This window comes from Peromyscus maniculatus, chromosome 2 (assembly GCF_049852395.1).
Source record: "Peromyscus maniculatus bairdii isolate BWxNUB_F1_BW_parent chromosome 2, HU_Pman_BW_mat_3.1, whole genome shotgun sequence".
Classification (NCBI taxonomy): domain Eukaryota; kingdom Metazoa; phylum Chordata; class Mammalia; order Rodentia; family Cricetidae; genus Peromyscus; species Peromyscus maniculatus.
The window spans coordinates 145475347-145500308 of NC_134853.1; the positions used below are offsets into that span (position 1 = coordinate 145475347).

At 41.2% G+C, this 24962-nt stretch overlaps 1 protein-coding gene across 12 annotated transcripts in view; it reads left to right on the forward strand.

Annotated features, from left to right (window-relative positions):
* Positions 1–24962, forward strand: part of Zmym6 (zinc finger MYM-type containing 6) — a 43827-nt gene that overhangs the window by 3234 nt on the left and 15631 nt on the right. For 4 of the 12 annotated variants that reach the window (XR_013049331.1, XM_076565083.1, XM_042271883.2 and 1 more), the window contains exons 3-10: positions 10971–11037; positions 11690–11891; positions 15061–15238; positions 18880–19030; positions 20321–20436; positions 21872–22150; positions 22676–22826; positions 24116–24288. Coding sequence is in view for 10 of the 12 variants with exons in the window: in XM_076565083.1 (XP_076421198.1) it covers positions 10971–11037; positions 11690–11891; positions 15061–15238; positions 18880–19030; positions 20321–20436; positions 21872–22150; positions 22676–22826; positions 24116–24288 (1317 nt within the window). In the remaining 2 variants the exon portion in view is untranslated. Of the gene's footprint in view, positions 1–10970; positions 11038–11689; positions 11899–15060; positions 15239–18879; positions 19031–20320; positions 20437–21871; positions 22151–22675; positions 22827–24115; positions 24289–24962 lie in introns of those variants that run through there. The other 8 variants (XR_013049332.1, XM_076565084.1, XM_042271884.2 and 5 more) reach the window with 5 other exon arrangements.

Sequence of the window (24962 nt, forward strand, 5' to 3'; positions counted from 1 at the left end):
GTGGGTTCTGGGAATTGAACCTGGGTCCTCTGGAAGAGCAGTCAGTGCTCTTAACCATTGAGCCATCTCTCCAGCCCTTGGTACTTGTTTTTGTTAAAGAAACAAATATATAAATGGTAATGATTATCTACACTAATAGGTGGTGTAATGTGTGATATGTATCATATGATAGTATGTGGCATTAATATGATTATTAATATCAATGCATGCTTAAGAGTGTGCCCATTGCCGGGCGGTGGTGGCACACACCTTTAATCCCAGCACTCGGGAGGCAGAACCAGGCGGATCTCTTTGAGTTGAAGGCCAGCCTGGACTACCAAGTGAGTTCCAGGAAAGGCGCAAAGCTACACAGAGAAACCCTGTCTCGAAAAACTAAAAAAAAAAAAAAAAAAAAAAAAAAAAAGAGTGTGCCCATTATCACTCTCACATCTATGATAATATTCTTATTTTACACATGAGAATACCAGAACTCAAAAAAGTCAAGCAGTGTGTATGGATCAGTTAGTAGACATTAGATAGGATTCAAACCCAGATAGTAACATTTCAGAGAGCCCGCTCCTCCATATGTAGCTTGAATTGAGAAGATTATGCAGAATAGAGCCTTGTTATGAACTTTGATTTTAAGAGCAACAGGAGACATTATAGGGTTAGTTTTAGTTTATTTATTTTTTAAGACAGTCTCATCCCCAGGCTGTCCTCAGATTTGCTATGTCGCCAAGGATGACTTTTACCTTCTAGTCCTCTTGCCTCCGTCTCTCCAGTGAGTGTGTGCTGCCATGCCAGGTTCTCATTGTAGAGACAGTAACATGAAACAGATTCGCATCTGGGAAGCACTGTGGCTGTCCCTTAAAGACAGATTAGACACAAAATTAACTTGTAGAGAGTCAGTTCTTTTGGCAAGAAATGTTTTTACTTTCTTTAGCATGTTTTTTGTTTTTGTTTTGTTTTGCACTCTTTAGTTACTGACCTTATTGTAGAAACAAAGCAATAGTATTTAAACATAATAAAAATTAATAAATTCGGGGTGTGGTGGTAAATGCATTTAATCCCAGCACTTGGGACGCAGAGTCAGGTGGATCTTTGTGAGTTTGAGACCAGCCTGGTCTATAGAGCAAGATCCAGGACAGGCACTAAACTACACGGAGAAACCCTGTCTTGAAAAACCAAAAAACAAACAAATAAACAAAAAAAGTGAGTTCCAGGACAGCCAGGACTCTTACACAGAGAAACCCTGTCTCCAAAAACCAACCAAACAAAAAAAGTAAGATTTAACTTCTCACACCGGCTCAAGCAGGATCTTTCCAGCACAGGAATGCCCCCTAGGTTTGCTGTTGCTCATGAATTCCATGCCTTCTTCGGTCTAGTCACAGTGAGCGAGAGGGTTGGAAGGTGGTGTTTGCAGAATGTGGAGTGAGTGGTGGAGGCCTCCAGTATACTTCTCCTTTCAGTGTATTTACGTGCCCTTTAGTTGGCAAATGGTTCCTCTTGCCTTACCTAGTGTAACCATTTGTTTGCCAAGTTTTTTTGGTTCTGCTTTTTAAATATATTTCCCCATTTCATTATTTTTCATGTGAACCATTTGCAACTTGCCCAGCCTTCACTCACGCAGTCCTTCAAAACACTGTAGTGGTGCCATTTTATTCTTTGCAGATGTAATAGTAACCCACCCTCCACCCTATCCCCAGTGCTGGGGCTTGAACCCAAGGTCTTGCACAAGCTAGACAGGTACTCTACCATTTCGGCCAGTTTCCTCCTATACAGTAAATCATAAACATTGGAGTGTGCTGTCCAAACTACTCATGTTTAGCCTTGGTTTCCCTCCTCACTGCCATTATTCAGCCTTCCCATTTCTAATATGTGCTCCTGGAAACTATTTGCAGTTCACTAAAAGATAAAAATGAAAATTCTGTGTGTTTGTTTTGGGTAATCCAAATTGGCTTTGAACTCACTAGGAGTTGAGGACATCTTTGATCCTCTTCCTTCTACTTTTCAAGTGCTGGGATTCAAGGCGCATGCCACCATAACCAGCTGTAATAGATGTATTTTATTCAGTGTTTTTTGCCTCTTTTTTTTTTTTTTTAAACAGGGTTTCACTATGTATGGTTCTGGTTGCCTGGAACTCTGTGTAGACCAGGCTGGCTTAGAAAACTCAGAGATTTGCCTACCTCTGCCTCTGGAATGCTAGGATTAAAGGTGTGTACTACTATACTCAGTTCAAATTTTTCTTTAATTTATTAAATTTTAATATTTTTATGTATTTAATTTTAGATTTTTTTTTTAACTCACTCTGTAGACAGGTTGGCCTCAAACTCACAGAGATCCTCTGCTTCCTGAGTGCTGGGATTAAAGGCATTTACCACCACCACCACTCGGCTTTAATTTTGAATTTTATTACTGTTTGTGTGTGTGTCTTCGTGTGTGCCACATGAGTTTGAGTGTCCTTGGAGATAAGAGGGCATCAGATCTCTGGCTGGAGTTTCAGGTGATTATGAACTGACTGACATGGGTCCTGGAGCTTTACTTAGGTCATCAGGAAGAGTATGCAAGGTGCTGGAAAAGTAGCATAGAGCTTTATATCTTGATCCTCAGGCAGCAGGTAGATAGAGATACTGGGCCTGTTGCAGGGTTTTCAAACCTCAAAGCCCACCCCACGGACACACCTCCAACAATGCCACATCTCCTAATTATCCTCTGGTAGCTCATCAACGGGGGACTAAGCATGCAAATTTGTGAGCCTATGGGTGCCAGTCTCATTCAGACCACCACAATTATAGCTGTTTTCTGAGCAGCAAATTAGTCTGTTTCCTTTAAACTCAACTTCATTTAAGTTCTCAGGACATAGGCAGAATAAAAACAGATTATTGGCCAAAATATCACATGGATGTGCCCATTTCAGTTTCTGACAGAGTCCTTGTTTCCTTCTGAAACTTCATGAGTCAGGTCTCCACTATCCACATTTATTTTAGCATTCTTCTCACCCTAGCTCCCTTCATAATAACACATTAAATCTCTGCTTTGAGTATTCAAGGGCTTTGCCAGCTCAAAGTTCCAAACTCTTCCACATTCCTCCCACAAGCTAGTTCTTTTTGTTTTTTCAAGACAGGGTCTCTCTGTGTAGCTTGTGCCTTTCCTGGATCTCACTCTATAGACCAGGCTGGCCTTGAACTCACAGAGATCCACCTGCCTCTGCCTCCCGAGTGCTGGGATTAAAGGCGTGCGCCACCACCGCAAGGCACAAACTAGTTTTTAACAGTACTGAACTGCTTACTGCTTGCTTCCTGGCAAGTGTATGTGGTGTTGTGTTATTTCCTGATGGGAAGGTGGAAGGGCAAGTAAGTGTGTATGGAACAGACCAAACAGAAGGGATAGCCCAGTACTGTGAGAAAGAAACCAGTCTGTCTTCATAACTGATTACCTCCAAGGAGTCCCACTGCTTCTCAAGACTGCTAATGGGAGTCACATGTCTTTCTACTTTTCTTTTTACTAACCCTGCCATCTACGGCGGTGACCTGCCCATATGACACACTGGTGCAGCAGTGGCACGAAGAGTGGTGGGAGTGACCAACCACCATCTGGTTGTAGTTAAGGTCCAATCCATGCGATGCAACTCATACCTGATACTGCTTGGATGGACCTGGAGGAAAACAATCCTACAGTACGCTGCTAAAGGAGTGTAGCAATGGAATGACTCCTGAAACAATCTGCTGTACTCATAGGTTAGTGTCTTCTCAGCTTCCTCCTGCATAGATAGGAACAAATACAGACACCCCCAGACTGAACGATGTGCAGAGAATGAGAGACCTTGGAACACTCAGTCCCAAATGAGATGTTTCCACTAAATCCCTTCCTTCAGGGCTCAGGGAACTTTGCAGAAGAGGAGGCAGGAAGATTGTAAAAGCCAGAGGGGATGGAAGCCAAGGAAACAAGGCCTTTTAGACGCAACAGGGTTGATGCACATAGGAACTCACAGGTCTGTTGCAGCATGCACAGAGCTGCACAGGTCTGAGCCAGATGGGGTCCCAGTGCTGACAGGGGAGGTGGATACAAGGCCCCTAACCTAAATGACAACTACTCACAAAGGAAGGATTAGTTTTCTCCAGCAGAGTTTGACTGGGTCCATGAACCACTGCAGCAGGCTTTCTCTGGACCACCCACCAGCCCCCAAATCATGACATGGAGACTTCGTATTAGTTATGAATGCGCAGCCTTATCTCATGCTTGTCCCACTAGCTCTTAGAACTTAGCCTGTTTCTCTTCATCTGTGTCTTGCCTCGAGGCCTTTTACCTTTCATTCTGTATGCCCTACTTTCACTGCTTCCTCCATGTCTGGCTGCTGGTTGGCAGCTACCTGGCTGGCCGGCCCTGGGCGTCTCCCTCCCTCCCTCCCTCCCTCCCTCCCTCTCTTTGTTTCTCCCTCCTCTCTCCTCTCTGGAGCCTAGATTCCTCCTCCTACTTACTTTCTGCCCGCCAGCCCTGCCTATCCCTCTACTGTCTAGCTATTGGCCATTCAGCTTTCTATTAGACCAGTCAGGCGCCTTAGGCAGGCAAGGTGAAACAAATGTAACACATCTTTACAAAAATAAAGTAATATTCTACAACAAACCAGACTTAAGGGCAGGCCCCATGCCTAGCAGTAGATGGCCAACACAAATACTTGGAGGTCTTTCAGCTCATAATACTTGTCTGGACTGTTTGTTTTTGTTTTGTTTTATTTTGGAGACAAGGTTTCTCTGTGTAGCTCTGGCTGTTCTGGAACTCAACTCTGTAGACCAGGCTTGTCTTGAGCTCATCTGCCTGCCTCTGCCTCCTGAGTGCTGGGATTACAGCGTGTGCCACCCTGCCTGGCTGATTTTGTGTTCTTATGGGATTCCTGTGTGTGGAAATGTGTGTTGTTTGTGCTCTTTGTACTTTTTCTTTGGCTTTTTTTGTTTGTTTGTTTTGTCCTTTTTTGTCTCTTTTTTTTAGTTGCTTGTTTTCTTTTTCTTTTTTTGGTTTTTTCGAGACAGGGTTTCTCTGTGTAGCTTTGCGCCTTTCCTGGAACTCACTTGGTAGCCCAGGCTGGCCTCGAACTCACAAAGATCCGCCTGCCTCTGCCTCCCGAGTGCTGGGATTAAAGGCGTGCGCCACCACCGCCCGGCAAGTTGCTTGTTTTCTAATGAGAAAGAAAGGGTATTGTTTTGGGTGGGTGGATCTCTTGGAGGCATTTCCTCACCTGAGGCTCCTTCCTCTCTGATGATTCTAGGTATGTCAAGTTGACACACAGACTAGACAAAAACAAACCCAAAACAAAATAGTATAATTGATCCCTTGAAATCTTGGCCCGCAAACACATCACTATTAAGCTACAACCCTTCTGTTCCTACTCATCCCCAAGACTTTACATTAAAAACATAAATAGCTTTTAAAAGTCCCACAGTCTTTACAAATGCAAACACATTAAAATTTCAGTCCCTTTAAAATAGTCAATGTATTTTAAAATTCAAAGTCTTTTAAAATTCACAGTCTCTCAACTATGGGCTCCAGTTAAGTACTTTACTTCAAGAGGGGAAAACAGAGTCAAATCACATTTCAGTCTTCTGAAGTCTGGGATCTACTCAGATCTTTTGGGCTCCTCCAAAGGGTTTCGGTCACTTGTCCATCTCTGCCCACTACAGCACACACAGCTCGTCTTCTAGGCTCTGGCTGGCTTCACTCCACTGCTGCTGCTGTGTCTTGGTTGTCCATGGTTCTGGCATCTTAAATATGCTGGGGTCTTCTGCTGCAGCTGGCCTGTGCTTTCACCAATAGCCTCTCATAGGCTCTCTTCATGGTGCCAAGCCTCAACTTTTCTGCCTGACCCCTCAGTCCTGGGCCTCTGCCTGCCACTGAGGCTGCACCTTCACTAATGACCTCTTCTGGCCTCTCGCAGTGCCAAGCCTCAGCTGCTCTCCATGACCCCTTCATGCCTTCAAAACCAGTACCACCAGGGTGACGCTTACACATTACCAAGTCCAGCTGCCAGCATGAGGTACAACCTTGGCTACCTCTGGAACATAGCTTCTCTGTGCTTAGGAAACACTTCCCAGAAGATTTCATCTCAGTGATGCTGGTCTCTTCTTAATCACCAATGGTTTCTTAGCTCCAGTTGACCAGCATCAAGTTTCCAGTAAAGCAAAGTTTCACTTTAGTAGTTTTGGTATTTTGTTAATCATAGCTGATTCTTCAGCCCCAGCTAAGGAGAACCACAAACTCTTAATTCAAAATAACACGTGGCCCAATAGGGTCTTTAAACTTCCCTCTGAAGTTTCACAAGTCAGGCTTCCATCCTCTGCACTGCTCTCAACACTATCTTCCAAGTTCCCACAGAACATCCCACAGAGCTCTTAACACTCAGTGGCTTTTCGAGCCCCAAACCTTCCACAGTTTCCCAAAACATGGTCAGGTCTCAGCAATACCTCACTATGCTGGTATCAGTACACACAGCAAGTGCCTTTATCATCTGAACTGTTTCACTAGCCCAAGAATGAAATACTTTTAAAGTTTGACTGTAAAGGGAGGGGAATGGGTGAATAGTAATAGCTTCTAAAGGAACAACATATTAATATATAAATAGAGAGAAAGAAGAAACCAAGGTGCAGAGGAGAGGAGAGTAAGGGGGGTTGGATGGAGTGATAAGAGGGAAAGGAGTCCTGAGCACTTAGTTAGAGAGGTTGCCTTTCCTAAGGTAAGAGTTTGCTAAGTGGTTTGGAGATAGATTGGAAGGCATCTTGGTTGCTTGTTTTCACTTGGTAAAATTGAAACCAGTGAACAGGAAATGTATAACATGAATCCTAATTGGTCTTAAATCCTAATTGGTCTTAATAAAAACCCGGAGCCAGATATCAGAGTAAATGCTGAAAGATCAGAGAATCAGAGCAGCCAGCTACCACTTATTACCAACTCCAACTCCTCAGCCTGAAAGAAACCTAGTTCCTGTCTCCTCCTCCCTTTCTCTGCCAAGCCATATCACTGCCTGTCTCAACCTCCCTAGTGCTGGGATTAAAGGTGTGCGCCACCAGTGCCTGGTTCTATGGCTAACTAGTGGCTTAACTCCGCACTCTGATCTTTAGGCAAGTTTTATTTGTTAGATCACAAACAAAATATCACCACAGAAATGTGGTGGTAGGAACTGCAAGTAATGAAAGTTTAAAACTCAGGAAATAAAGCGTGATGGTGTATGCCTTTAATCCCAGACAGAGGAGGGTGGATCTCTAGGAGTTGATGCCAGCCTGGTCTATATAGGGAGCTTCAGGCCAACCAAGGCTAAATAGTGAGACCCTGTCTCAACAAAACAAAAAAACTAATCAACCAAATAAACCCCCCCCCCCCAAAAAAAAAAACCCAAAACAAAAACTCTAGGGAGCTATATCAGGAGCATTAGATAGATAATATTACAGGTTGATAAAACTAATTTTAAAATCTTAAGCATTCTTTCTGATAAATTGGTAGAGCACCCCCCCCCCCCCCCCCCAGACAAGGTTTCTCTGTGTGGCTTTGCACCTTTACTGGAACTTGCTCTGTAGCCCAGGCTGGCCTCAAACTCACAGAGATCCGCCTGGCTCTGCCTCCTAAAGGTGCACGCCACCACCGCCCGGCTGAGCATGCGAATCTAAATCTCAGGGTCACGGGTTCATGCCCCACATTGGGCGCCACTTGTTATGTGAAACCATGAGAGTCTGTTAAAGGATCTCAAGAATTTATTAATGTGTAAAATGGGGATAATACTCTCACTGATAGAGAATAAGGAAGATGCCATCGCTGATCCAGTTGCTGAGTCCTGCCGTTCTGCCCAGGGGAGCTGGGGACCAATTGCAAACTGCTCCATGCCACCTGACCCAGTCCTCACCACCCAAGAGAGTGCTTAAGTCCTCTCTCTCAGCTCCAAGGGTCACATACATAGACAAAGCCACACCCTAGGGCTTGTACCTCAAAGCCATTGGCTGAAAGGAATGAATTCCCACAACAGGAAAAAGTGATATAGTGCCTCCACTTCTTTGCATGTATCAATAAATAGTTTAATAAATATTAGCCTGAAACTTTATAGCTAAGAATGACCTCATTTTCCTATCTCTTCCTCTTTGAGAGCTGAGATTACAGGCAAGGGTGACCATACCTACATTATGTGATGATAGGAATGGAACCCAATGGCACTATTATTAAGCTGCAAACCAAGTCTGACACCCTTCCCCCCAACTTTTGTTTTGAAATATATCAGGTCATTTAGACAAGAAAAAAAATAAGGTGATTGACTTTAGCATAAAAGCAGCTTTATATTAACAATTTTTTTTTGTTGTTAAGGCTTACATTTTCAAACTTTCTTTTCTTGAGACAGTCTCACCCTGTACAACATACCTTGGCCTGGATATATCCCTCACTATATATCCCAGACTGGCCAACAACCTGTGGTATCTCTCTTGTTAGTCTCCCCAAGTATTGGGATTAATAGGCCAAACCACCACAGCCAGCTTCATTTTCTAACATTTAAAATAATTATATTAAGGATAAAAATGATTTCCTAGCTGGGCGGTGGTGGCGCATGCCTTTTATCCCAGAAATTGGGAGGCAGAGGCAGGTGGATCTCTGTGAGTTCGAGGCCAGCCTGGTCTACAGAGTGAGATCCAGGACAAGCACCAAAACTACCCAGATAAACCTTGTCTCAAAAAAACAAAAAAACAAAACAAAAAAAAGATTTCCTTGTGATGATTTAACTTATAATTTGTGTGTGTGTGTAGGATGTGCATGCGCATTCTGGAGTTCCAGGCAGTTGTAAGCTGCCCAGTAGTGGTACTGGGAACCAAATTCTGGCCTTCTGGAAAAGTTGGAAGCACTCTTAACTGATGAGCCATTTCTCCAGCCCCCATTGTGATGACTTTTATATAATAAGCAGACTGCATTGAGTGTCTGCCCCCAGCCCCCAGCCCCCACCCCAAACTGGTTGTCCTGGAACTTGCTCTGTAGCCCAGTCTGTAGACCAGGCTGGCCTTGAACTCAGAGATCATCTTGCCTCTGCCTGCCGCTCATGTGCTGGGATTAAAGGTATGAGTTACCACCACCTGGCTTGCATTGAAATTTTTGTATCTTACTGATCATTAATAGATAGGATAGCTTGTAAATATATTGGCTAAAATTATTAATTTAGGGGCTAAAGCCTTAGCTTAGTTGGTAGAGTATGTTTGCCTAAAATGAACAATGTTTTGGGTTCAATTCAACATTGTATAAACCAGGTGTGGTGCCTCATGCCTATTCCTAGCTAGAGTCTGAAGGATCAGAAGTTCAGGCAGGGTTAGCCTAGTCACATGAGATTTATCTCAAAGGGGAAAACATATTACTAATTGAACACCGGGCAGTGGTGGCACACGCCTTTAATCCCAGCACTGGGAGGCAGAGGCAGGCAGATCTCTATGAGTTCGAGGCCAGCCTGGGCTACAGAGTGAGTTCTAGGAAAAGCTCCAAAGCTACACAGAGAAACCCTGTCTCAAAAAACCAAAAAAAGCAAAACAAACAAACAAATTACTAATTGAGATCTAAACTTTGTCACTCATTTTATTTCATATTAAATATTCAATTAAATATTAATTATAAATGTCACTCATTTAATTGACATCTCTTGAATATAACGTAAGAAATAAGTAGTGTGCAAGTACTCACTGTTGAAGTCTGTTGATTTGGGATCAGATTTCCAATATTCAGCTAAAAAGCTAAAATATCACTGAAGGACCACACCATATATGAAATACCTGATCACTAGAAGTCACTTTTAAAAACAGCTTAGGTGCCAGGTAGTGGTGGTGACATATGCCTTTAAATCCCAGCAATCAGGAGGCAGAGGCAGGCAGAGGCAAACAGATCGCTGTGAGTTTGAGGCCAGCCTGGTCTACAGAGCAAGTTCCAGGACAGCCAAAGCTGCACAGAGAAACTGTGTCTCAAAAAAAAAAAATAATAATAATAATTAAAAAACAAAAACAAACAAACAAACAAAACTAAAACAAACAAAAACACAACCAAACCGCTCAGGTAGTGGGTAATTGGGCTTCCCACAGGTATCTTAACTCTGAGACTTCCTTGGAGAGGGAGATCTACAGTGGTCATTCTGTGGCAGTGGCAAGAGGAATTCTGAGGGTTGCAGATCATCACTCCTTTGGAAACTGGATGTCTTACTGGGTGCTAGAATGCAAATACAGATATTTATTGTTGGGTAACTTGAAGTCATTGATTTTTCAAAATCAGTGTTCAGATGTCACCATTCCTTGGATTCACTTATTCGCCAGATAAATTGATTGAAGCCAAACTGAAAACTGTTTGTCCTTTTGTCGTACCTTTTGTATTTCTTACAGTAAAAATGTTGGCAAATTTAAAAAGTTGAGCATGGACTGTGATCCTAGTGCTGGAGTCTGCTGGATTAGTCTAGGCAATTGGTGAACTCCGACTTTGTTGAGTGAGAGACCCTATCTTAATAAATGAGGTATAGAGTGATTGAGGAAAACACCTGACATGGAACTTTATCTAGTATCTCTGTGCACATGCACATATTTTCCCACACATGTACATACACAAATAAGTATTGTGAAAGTTTGGAATGGCTACATACTATATTATCATCTATCAAGATTACTTTTGAAAAATAGGTATAACTGTAAATGTTTTCTAATTTTGAAAGACAGTCTTTGTAAAGATTGTGTCTAGTCTTATAATTCTGATTTTTGAGGCTCAGAATTTTTTTTTTTTTTCTTTGAGATAGGATCTCTGTGTAGCTCTGGCTGTCCTGGAAATTGCTTTGTAGACTAGGCTGGCCCCAAACTCAAATGAGAGCTGCCTACCTCTGCCTCCTGAGTGCAGGGGCTAATGGGGTGTACCTCCATTGCCCAGCTCAGAATCAGTTTTTTAATTGACTTTCTAGTTTATTCATGTCTATTGTATTTATTTCTCTCCTTCTCCTTTCTCTTGTTTTTAAGGAGTATGGACTTCAAGAAAGTGAACTGAAAATTAGTGCTGTATTTTCAGCTAATGACACTTCTCTTGGTAAGAAATAAAACTAGCTAAGTTTGTTACAGTTGGTTGAACTGAGGGATGCACCTCTACCTGGAAGTCTTTCTCCTCTTTTAGAGATTATTTTTCAGTATGGAAACTGGTCACCATTGGCCTTTTAAAAAATGAAAGACATTAAGGTTATATCAGAAGGTGATACATGTATTAAGGAAATGTATTTTTATATAACTTCTGCTTCTAGCTGGGAGTGGTAGAACATGTTTTTAATTCCAGCACTCGGGAGGCAGAGGCAAGTGGATCTCTGTGAGTTTCAGGCCAGCCTGGGCTACACAGAGAAACCTTGTCTTGGAAAAACAAACAAACAAACAAACACCTTTCGGTTAAGTTATATGTGCACATGTGTATGCAAGTGGCTGAAAGTGGTACACAACTGTAATTGGGACCTGTGAATGTGAGACAGGAGGATCATAAGTTTGAGGCATATGTGTATATGAGAACTGGTTTTTAACTAAAATATAATACTTATTAAGGGTTGTGGTAAGAAAAAGTTGAAACTCTTTGTTTTGGAACATGGTTATTGTTTTCTTAGTGTAATGGCTTTCAAAAACTAACAAGTTTTTTCCTTGAAAATATATGCATTGGTGAAACTGACATTGCTTTCTTTTTTTTCTTATCGTGTTGCTAGGCTTTCAGCTTGGTCCATCGTCGTCCAGCTCAAACTCATTAGTTTCTTCAATTCCAACTACTCATGTGCTCTGTTCTGGTTGTAAAAAACTACTTCATAAGACAGGATGTGCTCAGCTTTTCTGTTCCACGGAATGCATCACGAGATACTCAACTGTCTTCAAGTTACCTCAGCCCAAGAAAACCTGCACACATTGCTCCAAGTACAGGGTTCCTAAACTTTTACTTTCTTTTCTTTGTTTCTTTCTTTCTTTTTTTTTTTGAGACAGGGTTTCTCTGTGTAGTTCTGGCTGTCCTGGAATTTGTTATGTAGACCAGGTTGGTTTCAAACTCACAGAGATCTACCTATTTCTGCCTCAAGTGCTGGGATTAAAGTTGTGCACTATCATTCCTGGCTTCCTGGCTTCACTTCTTTTTTTTTTTTTTTGTTGTTGTTTGTTTTGTTTTTTGAGACAGAGTTTTTCTGTGTAGCAGCCCTGGCAGTTGTTCTAGAACTCGATTTGTAGCCCAGGCTGGCCTCAAACTCACAGAGATCACCTGCCTCTGCCTCCTGAGTGCTGGAATTAAAGGCGTGCGCCACCACTGCCTCGCCTATTTATTTATTTATTTATTTATTTATTTATTTATTTATTTATTATCTAACTATATCTATTCATCCATCTGTTTATTTATTTATTGAGGCAGAGTGTCAGATTGATATTTTGATACGTCTTAGGATTTTAATGAGGCAGCATTAGCACATAACTTAGCACATTATAAATGCTTAATAAATGAGATCTTATTAATAAAGAATTTAATTGTGTATTATTACATAATAATAATATGTGCATGATATTTTCTTAATTTTTATGTATATGAGTGTTTGGCCTGCATGTATGTCTGTGCACCACATGTGTGCCTGATGCCAGAGGAGGCCAAAGAAGGCTTCATATCTCATGGAACTGGAGTTACAGATGGTTGTAAGTTGCCATTGTGGGCACTAGGAATCAAACCTGGGTCCTCTGGAAGAGCATCCAGTGCTCTTAACCCATGAGCCATTTCTCCAGCCCCAGATTTGTTTTGTTTTTGTTTGTTTGTTTGGTTTTTATTAAGTATTTATGTATTTGTTTTTCAAAACAGAGTTTCTCCGAGTACTTTTGGTGCCTGTCTTGGATCTTGCTCTATAGACCAGGCTAGCCTTGAACTCACAGAGATCCGCCCGGCTCTGCCTCCAAAGTACTGGGATTATTTTTGAGACAAGTTTTCATGTAGCCCAGACTGGCCTTGAACTGATTTACATAAGACTTTGAAATCGTGGACCTCATTGCCCCCATCTCTCAAGTACTGATATTACAGATAATGTGCCATTACATCTGGCTAAATATAATGTATTATGGTTTTTAGTGAGAAACCACATTCAGAATCACTACTTTATCTGCAAGCACATATTTTTGATGTGCTTTGATTGATTGGTTCAAAAATGTTTTTATATTTATTTATCTTGTATGTTTTCTGTGTGTGTACTTGTGTATGGGCACACACACAAGGTCAGAAAACAACTTGTGGAAGTTGGCTCTACTAGGAGGGTCCCATTCCTTCAACTCAGGTTATCAGGCTTGGTGGCAAGTATCTCTGCCAGCTAAGCTATCTCATCATCAGCTTTTTGTGATTGCTTTGTGAGACATGGTCTGACATAGCCCATACTGGTTATGAACTTCGTATGTAGTTGGATGACCTTGAACTATTTTTTTTTTAATGATCTTTTTTTTAGTGTTTTGACAGCATGTTTGTATGAGAGTGTTGGATTCCCTGGAACTGGAGTTACAGACCATTGTGAGCTGCCATGTGGGTGATAGGAACTGAACTCAGGTCCTCTGAAAGAGCAGCCATTGTTCTTAACCACTGAGCCATCTCTCCAGTCCCTGACCTTGAACTCTGAATCCTGCCTTTCCCCTCTCAAGTGCTATTGTACCACCACACCCTGTGGAAGCACATGTATTTTTAAGCTTAGGTGAATTTTAGAAAATATAGACCATTTTTACTATCTTTTCATAGCTTACCATATAATAGTTGTGAATAATAAAGGTATGTGGGATGGGGAAATGGCTCAGTTGGTAAAGAGCTTGCTCTGCAAACATGGGGACTTGATTTGATCCAAGCATCCACATAAAATCTGGGTACAGTATCTCATGCCTTTAATCCCAGCACATGGGGCACAGAGACAGAGGTCAATGGGTCTCTGACTTGGGGGGCCTGCCTAGTTTGCTTAGTGAGTTCCAGGCCAGCCAAGGCTACATAGTGAGATCCTATCTAAAAATTTAAAACCGATGGGCATAGTGGCGAGTGTTTGCAATCCCAGCACTGGGGAAGTGGACACATGAGGATCCTGGGGCTAGATCCCTGGGGCAGCATACAGTAGTCAGAGAGCCTCAGGTCCCGGTGAAAGACCCTGGCATGAACACCAAGGTGGGTGGTGCTTGAAGAGGAACGGCTCTGGCCTCTGCACACATGTGCACCTGCATACACAAAATACAAATGGAGGTGTACAAGTTGTAGGCTCGTAGAATGGTTCACTCCATACTCTCTGGATTTGAGAGGCAACTCACTTTAACCTCTCATTTAGTCTCCTGATCTGAAAAGTAGAAATGATAGTACCACTTCCCTCGCAGTGTTTTCTGTGGTCCTTAATGACTGGTAGAGTCATAATTCATTATACTTACATGTGTAATATTACAGTCATCGATAGTGACTTTGTTACCTCCCTCCACTAGTGTTTCTGTTTTGAATGTTTCCTTCAATTGTTATACTTTTGAGAAGAATAACAGCATTTAGCCTCTGTCTAACCAGGTGTTGCTTTCAATGCTTACTGCAATGATTGGCTCTAGAAATCTCAGAACTGCGAAGTTGTTTGTGTTGTGTTCTTCTCAACACTCATAGCTAAGATTTATATAGCATGCTAATTTGTATATTAATCTCTCGTAGTTCATCTTGAAATTTTAATTTATAATATTCATTTATGATCTCGGTCAGGATTACACTGTTGACAGCTGTTGCGTAGAAGACACATGCTGTGGGATGGCCATGGAGTTGAGTCTCCCTGACGCCAGCAGAGAGCTGGAAGTCTATTTTTGTTAAATATAATTCTGGTACAAATGCTCACATTAGATAGTATAAGCCCCACTTTACACATGAGATAGTAGAGACAATAATTGCTTCACTCATAATCATTTAACTGAGAAGTAACAGAACTCATCATCAGCACTGTGTTTCAGATGATTTATGCATATTTTTTTTTTACTATGCAATAGTTATTCCTAGCTAAAATAACATTTTAGCTCCCAGAGAGGAAGAAGGTAGAATCATTGCACATTTGTCTTTGTTATTTGTTTTTAGAGACATTTTAAATCCAATGGATGTGATCACAATCAGATTTGAAAATTCCTCTTCCTGCAAAGATTTCTGCAGCCAGTTATGCCTGTCTTCTTATGAGCTAAAGAAGCCCATTGTTACTGTATACAGCAGTGGCGCTTCAACCAAGTGCAGGATGTGTCAGAAGGTCACTGACGTAAGTGTGAGTTACACTTCACTTTCATTGGAATTCTACTCAGATGGTGTTCTCTCTCTCTCTCTCTCTTTTTTTTTTTTGGTTTTTTAAGACAGGGTTTCTCTGTGTAGCTTTGCACCTTTCCTGGAACTCCCTCTGTAGCCCAGGCTGGCCTCAAACTCACAGAGATCCGCCTGGCTCTGCCTCCTGAGTGCTGGGATTAAAGGTGTTTGCCACCATCGCCCAGCCCTCTTGCTTTTTTTAAAGACAGTATCTTGCTATGTAATTCAGACTGCCTTCAACCTTGAGGCCATCTTCCTGTTTCTGCCTCCCAAGTGATTATAATGCCATCATGCCTGTTAAAGGTCAGAGATTTCTTTTGCATGGCTCTTATTTTGTATTTGTGTAGCTGTTATACAGATTAGATTTGAAATTAAATATCAAAGCCAGGTGTAGTGGCACATGCCTTTAATCCCAGCACTTGGAAGGCAGAAACAGGTGGATCTCTGAGTTTGAGGCCAGCCTGGTCTCCATAGTAAGTTTCAGGATAGCCAGGACTACATAGTGAGATCCTGTCTTGGGAAAGAGAAAAAAAAAAAAAAAAAAAAAAGACAAAGTATAGGAAGAAGAAAGAAAGAAAGAAAGAAAGAAAGATCAATCAAAATGTGGTACAAGGTCTTTGTTGTGATGCCTTTTTTTTTTTTTCAGAATTCACACAACAACCTCACTTTGAATTGTTGTGAGAAGTATGACTCTGGGAGCTATTGTTAGGGTAGCTCTGACCTTGTCCCTGATGGTGTACAAGCAGGTGTGGATGCCCGCTGTGGAGCATGTAGTTGGGGGGGGGGGGGCAGCTGGCTGTGAAAGGGTGAGCTACAGAGTGAAGGTGGGAGCCCCCTGTTCATCCCATGTGATCTTCTCTCCAGGGAAGTGGGCCGACTCCACATAGGGATGGTTGTAGAGTGACATGATTCAGATGAAATAGGCCACTTTAAACAAATTTTACATTTTATTCATGGCTCAGAACTTACAGATGATTTGTTGTGTGAAATGTTGATAGTGAAAACTCCTTATAGATGAACCCATGAGTAGAGTTAAAAGCCAAAAATTGATTGAAACTAAAGGAAACTTTTTTTTCCTTCTAAGATGTGTTTTGGAATGAATTCTTGGTTGGTGCCATCATTCTATGGTGATACTTTAGGTACTTACTATTTACTGTAATAAATAGTAGTCTGGTTAAATATTATATGTTTCAATTACTACTGGTTAAGATTTCTTTTTATTCTTTGTATATGTGTTTATGTGTATATGGGTATGTGTGTATGGGTCAGGTTGATGTTAGAAGTCTTCATCATTTGCTTTGTACTTTCTTCATTGAGGCAAGGTCTCTCAGTTGAACTCAGAACTCATCCATTCATCTAGTCTAATTAGCCATCTTGTCCCAGATATCCCATCTCCACCTTCCAAGTGCTAGAATTACAGGTAGGGCCAGCAAACCTACTTGGCATTTATGTGGGTTGTAGGGATTTGAACTCTAGTCCCTTTTTCTGTGTGGCATGTTTTAACCATTGAGCCATCGTCCGATCCTCTTTTTTTTTTTTTTTTTTTTTTTACAGTTCTTACAAAGGATGTCAATGATAATGATTTTTTTTAGGGACTAAGGTGATAGTTCAGTTGGCAGAGTCCTTGCAGCCATGAGGATTTGAATTCCATCCCTGTAACCCATGTAACTGGTTGTGGTGGTGTACACTTACACTCCCAGTAGAGAAAGGTGTATTTAGGGGGCTCAATGGCTAGTAAGCATCAATTACTTGCAGATTCCAGGCCAGTGAGAGAGAGTGTTCCAAAAAAAGGGTAAATGACACCTGAATGATATCTAAGGTTAAGTCCTGACTCCCACACACATGTGCATGACACTCATGCACCTACATGCACACAAACATACAGTTCCTTTACTTAGCAAATTTTTGATTTGTTAATTCCTTGAGCAGTTGAAAATACCCTTTTATTATTAAGAAATATTTTACTTTTCAGGAACTGCCGCTTTTGGCGGTCCTGTTACTATCATGACAGGACAATAACTAATGCTTTTTTTTAATATATGACCTAAGTATCCATCCCATTCCTAATTTGGGATTGATATTGTATTCTTCCAAACTAAGTGGATTATGTGAAACTTCATAATGTCCATTTCCTTCCCATTTCCTTCCTTACTAAAAGATCGGCTATTGTGTTAATGACAGTTTTAGAGTTAACAGTTGCTTACCATGGAGTTTGGCCTATGGTAATCATTCAGAAATCAGTACTGTATAAGTGGTGGTCATTATTTGTTAAAGCATGAGTAGACTGTATAGTTCATTATATAATTATCCCTGCTTAGTGTGTCGCCCAGTTTGATAAGGAGATGATTTTGTAGGATCTCTTAATATGAATTAAGTATTGTTTCTATCTCCTACTGAAGAGTCACCCAAATTTAGGTAGCTTTAAAAGTGCTCAACTTTCCTATACTGAAGTCCAGATCAGTCCTGAGGATGGCTCTATGCTTCATGGATTATCTGCATTTCATTACTTATAGTGTGCTTTGTTGTTAATTGAGTAGTTACTTTTTTTCTTCAGTTTTGTAGCTACGGCTGGCCTTAGGCGCCTGATCCTTCTGCTTTGGATGTCACACCTGATTGGGCTTTTTTTTCGTTGTTGGGTTTTTTGTTTCTTTTTAAAATCTGTGTGTATGATTGTGAGTGTGTGTGTGTGTGTGTGTGTGTGTGTGTGTGTGTGTATGTGTGTGTGTGATTAGTGAATGAGTGTGCATGCTATGGCATATGTGTGGGTGTCAGAGAACAACAACCATTGTTGGCCCACTCCTTCTACCTTGTTTGAGGCAGGGTCTCTTTTTATTTAAAGCTGAGTATATTAGGCTGACTTGTGAAGTTCTGGAGATTCTCCTGTCTCTGCCTCCCATCTTGTCATAGGAGCACCAGGATCACATATATACACCGTTGTCTCTGCCTTCTGTGGGATCTGGAAATCTGAACTCACGTCCTGTGGTGATATTTTATTTGTGCACCCCAATAAAGCTTATTTGAGGATCAGAGGAAAAAGATAGCCACTATATTAAACATAGAAGTCAGACAATGGTAGCACACACCTTTAATCTTAGCATTCGGGAGGTAGAGATTCATCCGTATCTCCGAGTTGAAGGCCACACTGGGAACAGAGCCAGGTGTGGTGGCACATGCCTTTATTTAATTCCCAGCACTGGTTAACCATAGAGGTCTGGAGGTCTGTACAGACAGACAGGAAATGATAGAGCTGGGCAGAAAGAGGAAGTCATGTAGCTGGGTGGAGAGAAGAAGTGAGATGGCAGGGACAGAAAGGATATAGGTGTGAATATACAGGAAATGTCTGTCTGACGGCTGAGGGTTGGTAAGGTGACGTTGGCTGTGGCTTGTCCTATTCCTCTGATCTCTCAGTTTTCACCCCAATATCTGGCTCCGGGTTTTTATTAATAAGATTGTTTAGCACTTTGTCTTACTACGTCCTCATGATTTTGCATAACAAGCACTTTACCAAACCACTGAGCCTTCTCTCTGGCTCCTTATCTGAAACAATGATGTAATTATGTTTGAACTTACGCTTAAACACATCTTATGTCATTGCTGTCCTAATAGAATTTGGCCCAGAAGCCACTCTATTCTTTGGGGAATTCACTGAGGCCGTCCGCTGAAATGAACGAGATTACAAATGACCCAGGAAGAACAGAGCTTTTCTGCTCTATTAATTGCTTATCTGCTTACAGAATTAAGAATATAATTTCTTCAGGTAATGATTAAATTTGATAAATTTATAGATTTAGTAACATTAAAGATGACCATGATTGGTGTTCTTAATTTTTTATATACCGAATTTAATATGGCCAAAAACCCAAGATTGACTTACTTTTGAAAAATTGATAATAAAGGAAAAAAGTTTCACTGATACTCTTTTTTTGTAGAATATACTTTATGGTTTTAGGTGTAGGAAAAATAAAAAAAAATTACTAAGTTGGCTGGGCAGTGGTGACGCACTTATTTAATCCCAGCACTTGGGGAGGCAGAGGCAGGCAGTTCTTTGTGAGTTTGAGGCCAGCCTGGTCTACAGAGCAAGTTCCAGGACAGCCAGAACTATTACACAGAGAAACTCTGTCTCAAAAAATAAATAAATAAATAAATAAATAAAATAATTTTTTTTTACTATTGTATTTTATGTGCCTGTTTTGTCTGCATGTATGTCTGTGCACCATGTGCATGCCTGGTGCCTGCTGAGGCCAGAATCACTGGAGTCCCTGGAACTGGAGTTACAGATGCTTGTGAACCACCATTAGGGAGTTAGGAATCAAACCCAGGTCCTCTAGACGAGCATCCAGCGCTCTTAACCACTGAGCCATCTATCCAGTCCTTCAAGTTAGGTTTTGATGATCAGGAGTTAATCGAGGTCAGTTAGATTTAGAGATTACTGTAAAGTTCCATGATCTTTTTTTGTGTTATAGTTAGTTGACCTTCCATATTCATGGGTTCGGCATTCAACCAACCACACCTCAGAATTACTCAGCAAATGCCAGGCATGGTTTTGCACACCTTTAATCCCAGCACTGGTGAAGCAGAGTCAGGCAGATTGATATGAGTTCAAGGCCAGCCTGGTCTACAGAGCTAGTTCCAGGACAGCCAGAACTACTACTAAGAACTCTATCTCAAAACAACAACAAAAAACAAAAACCTTCAGCAAATATAGTTAAATATTATAGAGACTTTTAAAATTATTTTTCTCAAAGTTTATCAGCTATTTATATGACATTTGCATTTTGTTAGGTATTATAAGTAATCTAAAGATGATCTGTGTGTGGATGTTTAGAATACACATAGATGATATGCAAATGCTGTGGTGCCATTCTATAAGATGGATATGAGCATCTGTTCTGCAGGCGTTGGACATCCTTGGGGGAAGTTTGGGAGCCAGTTCCCCAAAGTCATAAGGAGAGCCTGTGCTAAGTATTGGGTGGTTTTTCTACTACTAGACTTGCGGATCATTTGTGTATGTGTGCAACATTCATTGTTTTTGTTTTTTGTCATTAAGGTCTCCAGATTTTGTGTCATAGTTGTAAAACGGCAGCAGTCCCTCAGTATCACGTAGCCATGTCAGATGGAACTATTTGCAGTTTCTGTAGCTCCAGCTGTGTGTTGGCTTTCCAGGTATGATGCCAGGTGCTATTTCATCTCTCTAGTTCTCTGAGGCATTGGTCTATGGCAAAATGTTGTAAAAAATTATATTGTTTTCTGTTAGGTTTATTTATTATGCGTTTACACGTCATCATGGCATTACTGAGCCGTCTTGCCAGCCATGTTTTTCCTTTTCTGCGATAATCTTGCTGCATAGCCCAAAGAGGCCGAGGACTCACTGTGTAGAAGCTCAGGCTGGCCCCAAACATGAGGCAGTCATCCTGTCTCTGTCCCAAATTATGGGATTACAAGCATGCGACACTTGTTTAGTCATAAAATTTTGAATGCAGGGTCTTAAACAAACAAACAAACCCACAGTCTATTCAAGCAATGTTTCAAAGGTCATTTATACAAATGTTTGAGCCTAGCTGTTGGGCTTTTTTATTCAGGGTCCTTGATTCAAATACCCTCTCCTCCCACTTTCTGTCCTTGGCTCTTCTCCCTCCCCCCCTTTTTTTCTTTTCTTTTTAATTAGGGTCTCCTATTATAGTCTAGGCTGGCCTTGGAATTTGATATGTAGCCAAGGGTGGTCTTGAACTCCTTATCCAAGTGTTGTTGGTATATACCACCACACTTTTTTTTTTCTTTTTCCATTTTTTTTGTTTTTTTTTTTGTTTTTTGAGACAGGGTTTCTGTGTGTAACCTTGGCTATCCTGGAACTTTCTCTGTAGACCAGCTTGGCTTCGAACTCAGATCCACCTGCCTCACTACTGCCCATCTTCACCACACTCATTTTTGTTCTCTCTTTTTTAAAAGAATAGAAGCTAGAATGTGTTTTGAGAGGTGGTATGGTAAAGAACAAGAGCTTATTGGGGCTCAAGTGCCCCTTGTGTCTTTGGCCAGAAACTTAATGATTCTTGGTGTGGAATTATAACTCCCTCTTACTCCATTTCTACCCTCTCTGTGCAGTATACAGAAAGAGTCAAGAGTTTCCCCTGGGTAGGAGGATGGATGGATGCCTCCTGTATCCACTCTCACTAGCCAACAGGAGTTGGTTGGTGATATGTTTAGGACTTGGGAAAGGCATCTTAGGGAAATATGCAGGATTCTTTTGTTCTAGTCACCTTTGAGTGTTTCATTTTTAAACCCTTCTGTTCTGGAAGGTATGCCACTGAAATTCTGTTAGAAGTAAAATTAAAAAAAAAAATATTTGAACCAGGCGGTGGTGGCGCAAGCCTTTAATCCCAGCACTCCAGAGGTAGAGGTAGGTGGATCTCTGTGCGTTCAAGGCCAGCCTGGTCTACAGATGGAGTTCCAGGGTAGCCAGGGCTACACAGAGACCCTGTCTCAAAAAATGAAAAACAACAACAAAAAAGTTTGTGGCATGAATTTATTAAAAAGAGAAAATGAAAACAATTAAGTTACATTCTGTCTTATTTGGTCAACTCTTTGCTTTGTATTGGTTCAGAATGTATTTAACAAGCCAGAGGGAACGAACTCTTCGTTGGCAGTCATATCTCCGGGCCAAGAGGTGACGAGCACAGCCTTGCAGTCTGCAGTGTCAGCAGGAAAAGGGGCCCCCGTCTCCCCCTCGTTCAGTAGCCCCATCAGCAAGCCTGCTGCAGCTGCTCTCGAGACTCTTGCTAAACAGTCCCAGCAGATCGCTTTGACCAATACGCTCATGAAACTCAGGTGTGAGCATTGTAGCCATCTTTTTGCCACAAAACCAGAGCTGCTTTTCTACAAGGTAAATAGACGGCAAGAAAGAAATAGGGGGTAAACCATCCAATGAGAGCATTTCTGGTTTAACAGTTCCTTAGTTTGTGTTGACTTAAAAATATATATTTATTTTGTGTATATTTGTGTATTCATAGATGTGGGCATGTTATGATATGCATGTGGAGCACAGTTTGCAAGAGTTTGTTCTCTCCTTCTCTCATGTGGGTCCTGGGATCGAACTTAGGTTGTGAGGCTTGGCAGCAGGTGCCTTTACCTGCTGAGCCATCTCACTGGTCTGGAAAAAGACTTTTTAATTGTGTGTGTGTGTGTGGTGGGTGGGCCACAGGGACATGTACACGTGAGCACAAGTGACTGGAGACCACAGGCATTGGATCTGCTAGTAGCTGGAGTCATAGGCAGTTGTGAGCAGCCTAACCTGGGTGCTGAGAATTGAACTCAGGTCGTCTGCAAGAGCAGTACTCTTAACCACTGAGCCATGTTTCCAGCCCCTGTGTAGTTAGAGCTTAATGACATTTGTTGTTTGTTTTTGCAGGGCAGAATGTATCTGTTTTGTGGCGAGGCTTGCTCTGATGAATACAAAAGGAAAAATAAAGTTATGGCGTTGTGTGACTACTGTAAGATATATAAAATCATAAAGGACACTGTGCGGTTCTCAGGGGTTGACAAACCATTCTGTAGTGAAGGTAAAAAAGAGGTTCAGTATTACTCACACAGTATGTAGTAGAGTTCATATTCATGATTTTTACTTTTCAAAAACTTCTCTTGTCAGGCAGTAGTAGTGTGCTCCTTTAATCCCAGCACTTGGGAGGCAGAAGCCGATGGATCTCTGTGAGTTCATTGGTCAGTCTGGTCTACAAAGTGAGTTCCAGGACAGCCAGGACTGTTACACAGAGAAACCCTGTCTTGAAAAACCAAAACCAAACCAAACCAAAAGAAACCCTTTTCTCTTATGAAGCATTACTTGGACATTCTTTTTTTTTTTTTTTTTTTTTTTTTAAAGATTTATTTATTTATTATGTATACAGTGTTCTGTCTGTGTGCCAGATCTCATTACAGATGGTTGTGAGCCACCATGTGGTTGCTGGGAATTGAACTCAGGACCTCTGGAAGAGCTGTCAGTGCTCTTAACCGCTGAGCCATCTCTCCAGCCCTACTTGGACATTCTTAAAAAGTTGAATTTATGCAGTTTATACTTACTACACCTTAAGATTTGTCCTTTTAAGCATTGCAGTAATCTCAGCAAACAAAAACTATAATTGAATTAATAGCATTAGTAGAGAAAATCTTGTTAGCTAAGACATCAGATTTTTATTTTTTGTTCTACTTGTTTGTAAAGTATGAATTTAAACCATTGTTGCTATTTGGTTTAAGAAACTTATACCTTTGGCTGGCCGGTGGTGGCGCACGCCTTTAATCCCAGCATTTGGAGGCAGAGCCAGGGGGATCTCTGTGAGTTCAGGGCCAGCCTGTTCTACAGAGCGAGATCCAGGACAGGCACCAAAACTACACGGAGAAACCCTGTCTTGAAAAAAAAGGAAAAGAAATAAAGAAACTTATACTTATGATATTTTTGAATATGGATGATTTAATATTTAGAGCATATTTAAATATTAATTTTTGTTTTGTGACTATGGAGATTATCCTGTCATATAGAGGCAAATAATTATGTCAGGAAACCAAACTTAGGTCTTTTGAAAAAGCCTTCAACTACTGAGCAATCTCTTCCACCCCACCTCTTTTTTTTTTTTTTTTAAAAAGAATCTTAAGTAGCTCAGTCTCGCCTTGAACTTGACACGTGACTGAGGCTGCCCTGGAATTTCTGATTCTCCTGTCTCCATCTCCCAAGAGCCGGGCTTATAAGCCTGTACTGTCAACACCTGGCTAGAAATCAGCTGCAACACCATGGACACTTGTTTCACCCGTTGGAGCTAATGTGTGTCTGTCTTTTCCTTTCATCCTTTTTGGTGGTTAGTTTGCAAGTCCCTCTCTGTTCAAAACTTTGGAGAAAGATGGACAAACTACTGTAAGATGTGCACATACTGTTTCCAGACATCTGCAAATTTTGTGGAAAATCGACTGGAAGGCAAGCTCCAGGTTTTCTGTTGTGAAGAATGCATGTCCAAGTTTACAGCTCTGTTTTATCAGGTAAATAGAGCATGTTCTTTGTCTTTCTGAAATATGTGCGAATCATTTCAATTTAAATATGTTCCAATTACATGTAAAAAAAATGTGTTTAGAGTTTAGGATTTCTGGAGGTCCCTTCCCCCACCTCATCCGGATACTGGGATTTGAATTTAGGATTTCATGCCTGTTAGACAAATGTTCTACCACTGAGCTGTATCTCTAGCCTGACATTTTGTTGTTGAGTAAGGATATGTGTGCTTTTTTATTCTTTCTTGTAAAGTGTGAAGACCTTGTTTGTGACTTTTAGGTTAGAAATTTACATAATGTTGTCTTAAGTGGCTCTCTAATTCAGGTTACTCTGAGGAATTTATACCTATACCTTGTCCTCCCTTCATAGGTCAAGTGACAAACTGATAGTCTTGCCTACTTTCCTATTTTTGAAAGGCTTATAGTGATGGGTATAATTAAATGAGCAATAATACAAATCTGGTGCTCCTTCTTTGCTGTTTTGTTTATTCCCAGTGTCAGTCCTGAGAGCTGGGTGTATTACTGCCAGTTCATAAATAGAAAGAGTGTAGTCTCGAGAGGTTAATAGCATGCCCCTGAGGAAGCTAGTAAATGCCAACTACACCCACAGCTGTCTAGTGAAATCAGTAACCACTTAACACTGAGTGGAATTTTCTTTCGGAGGAATA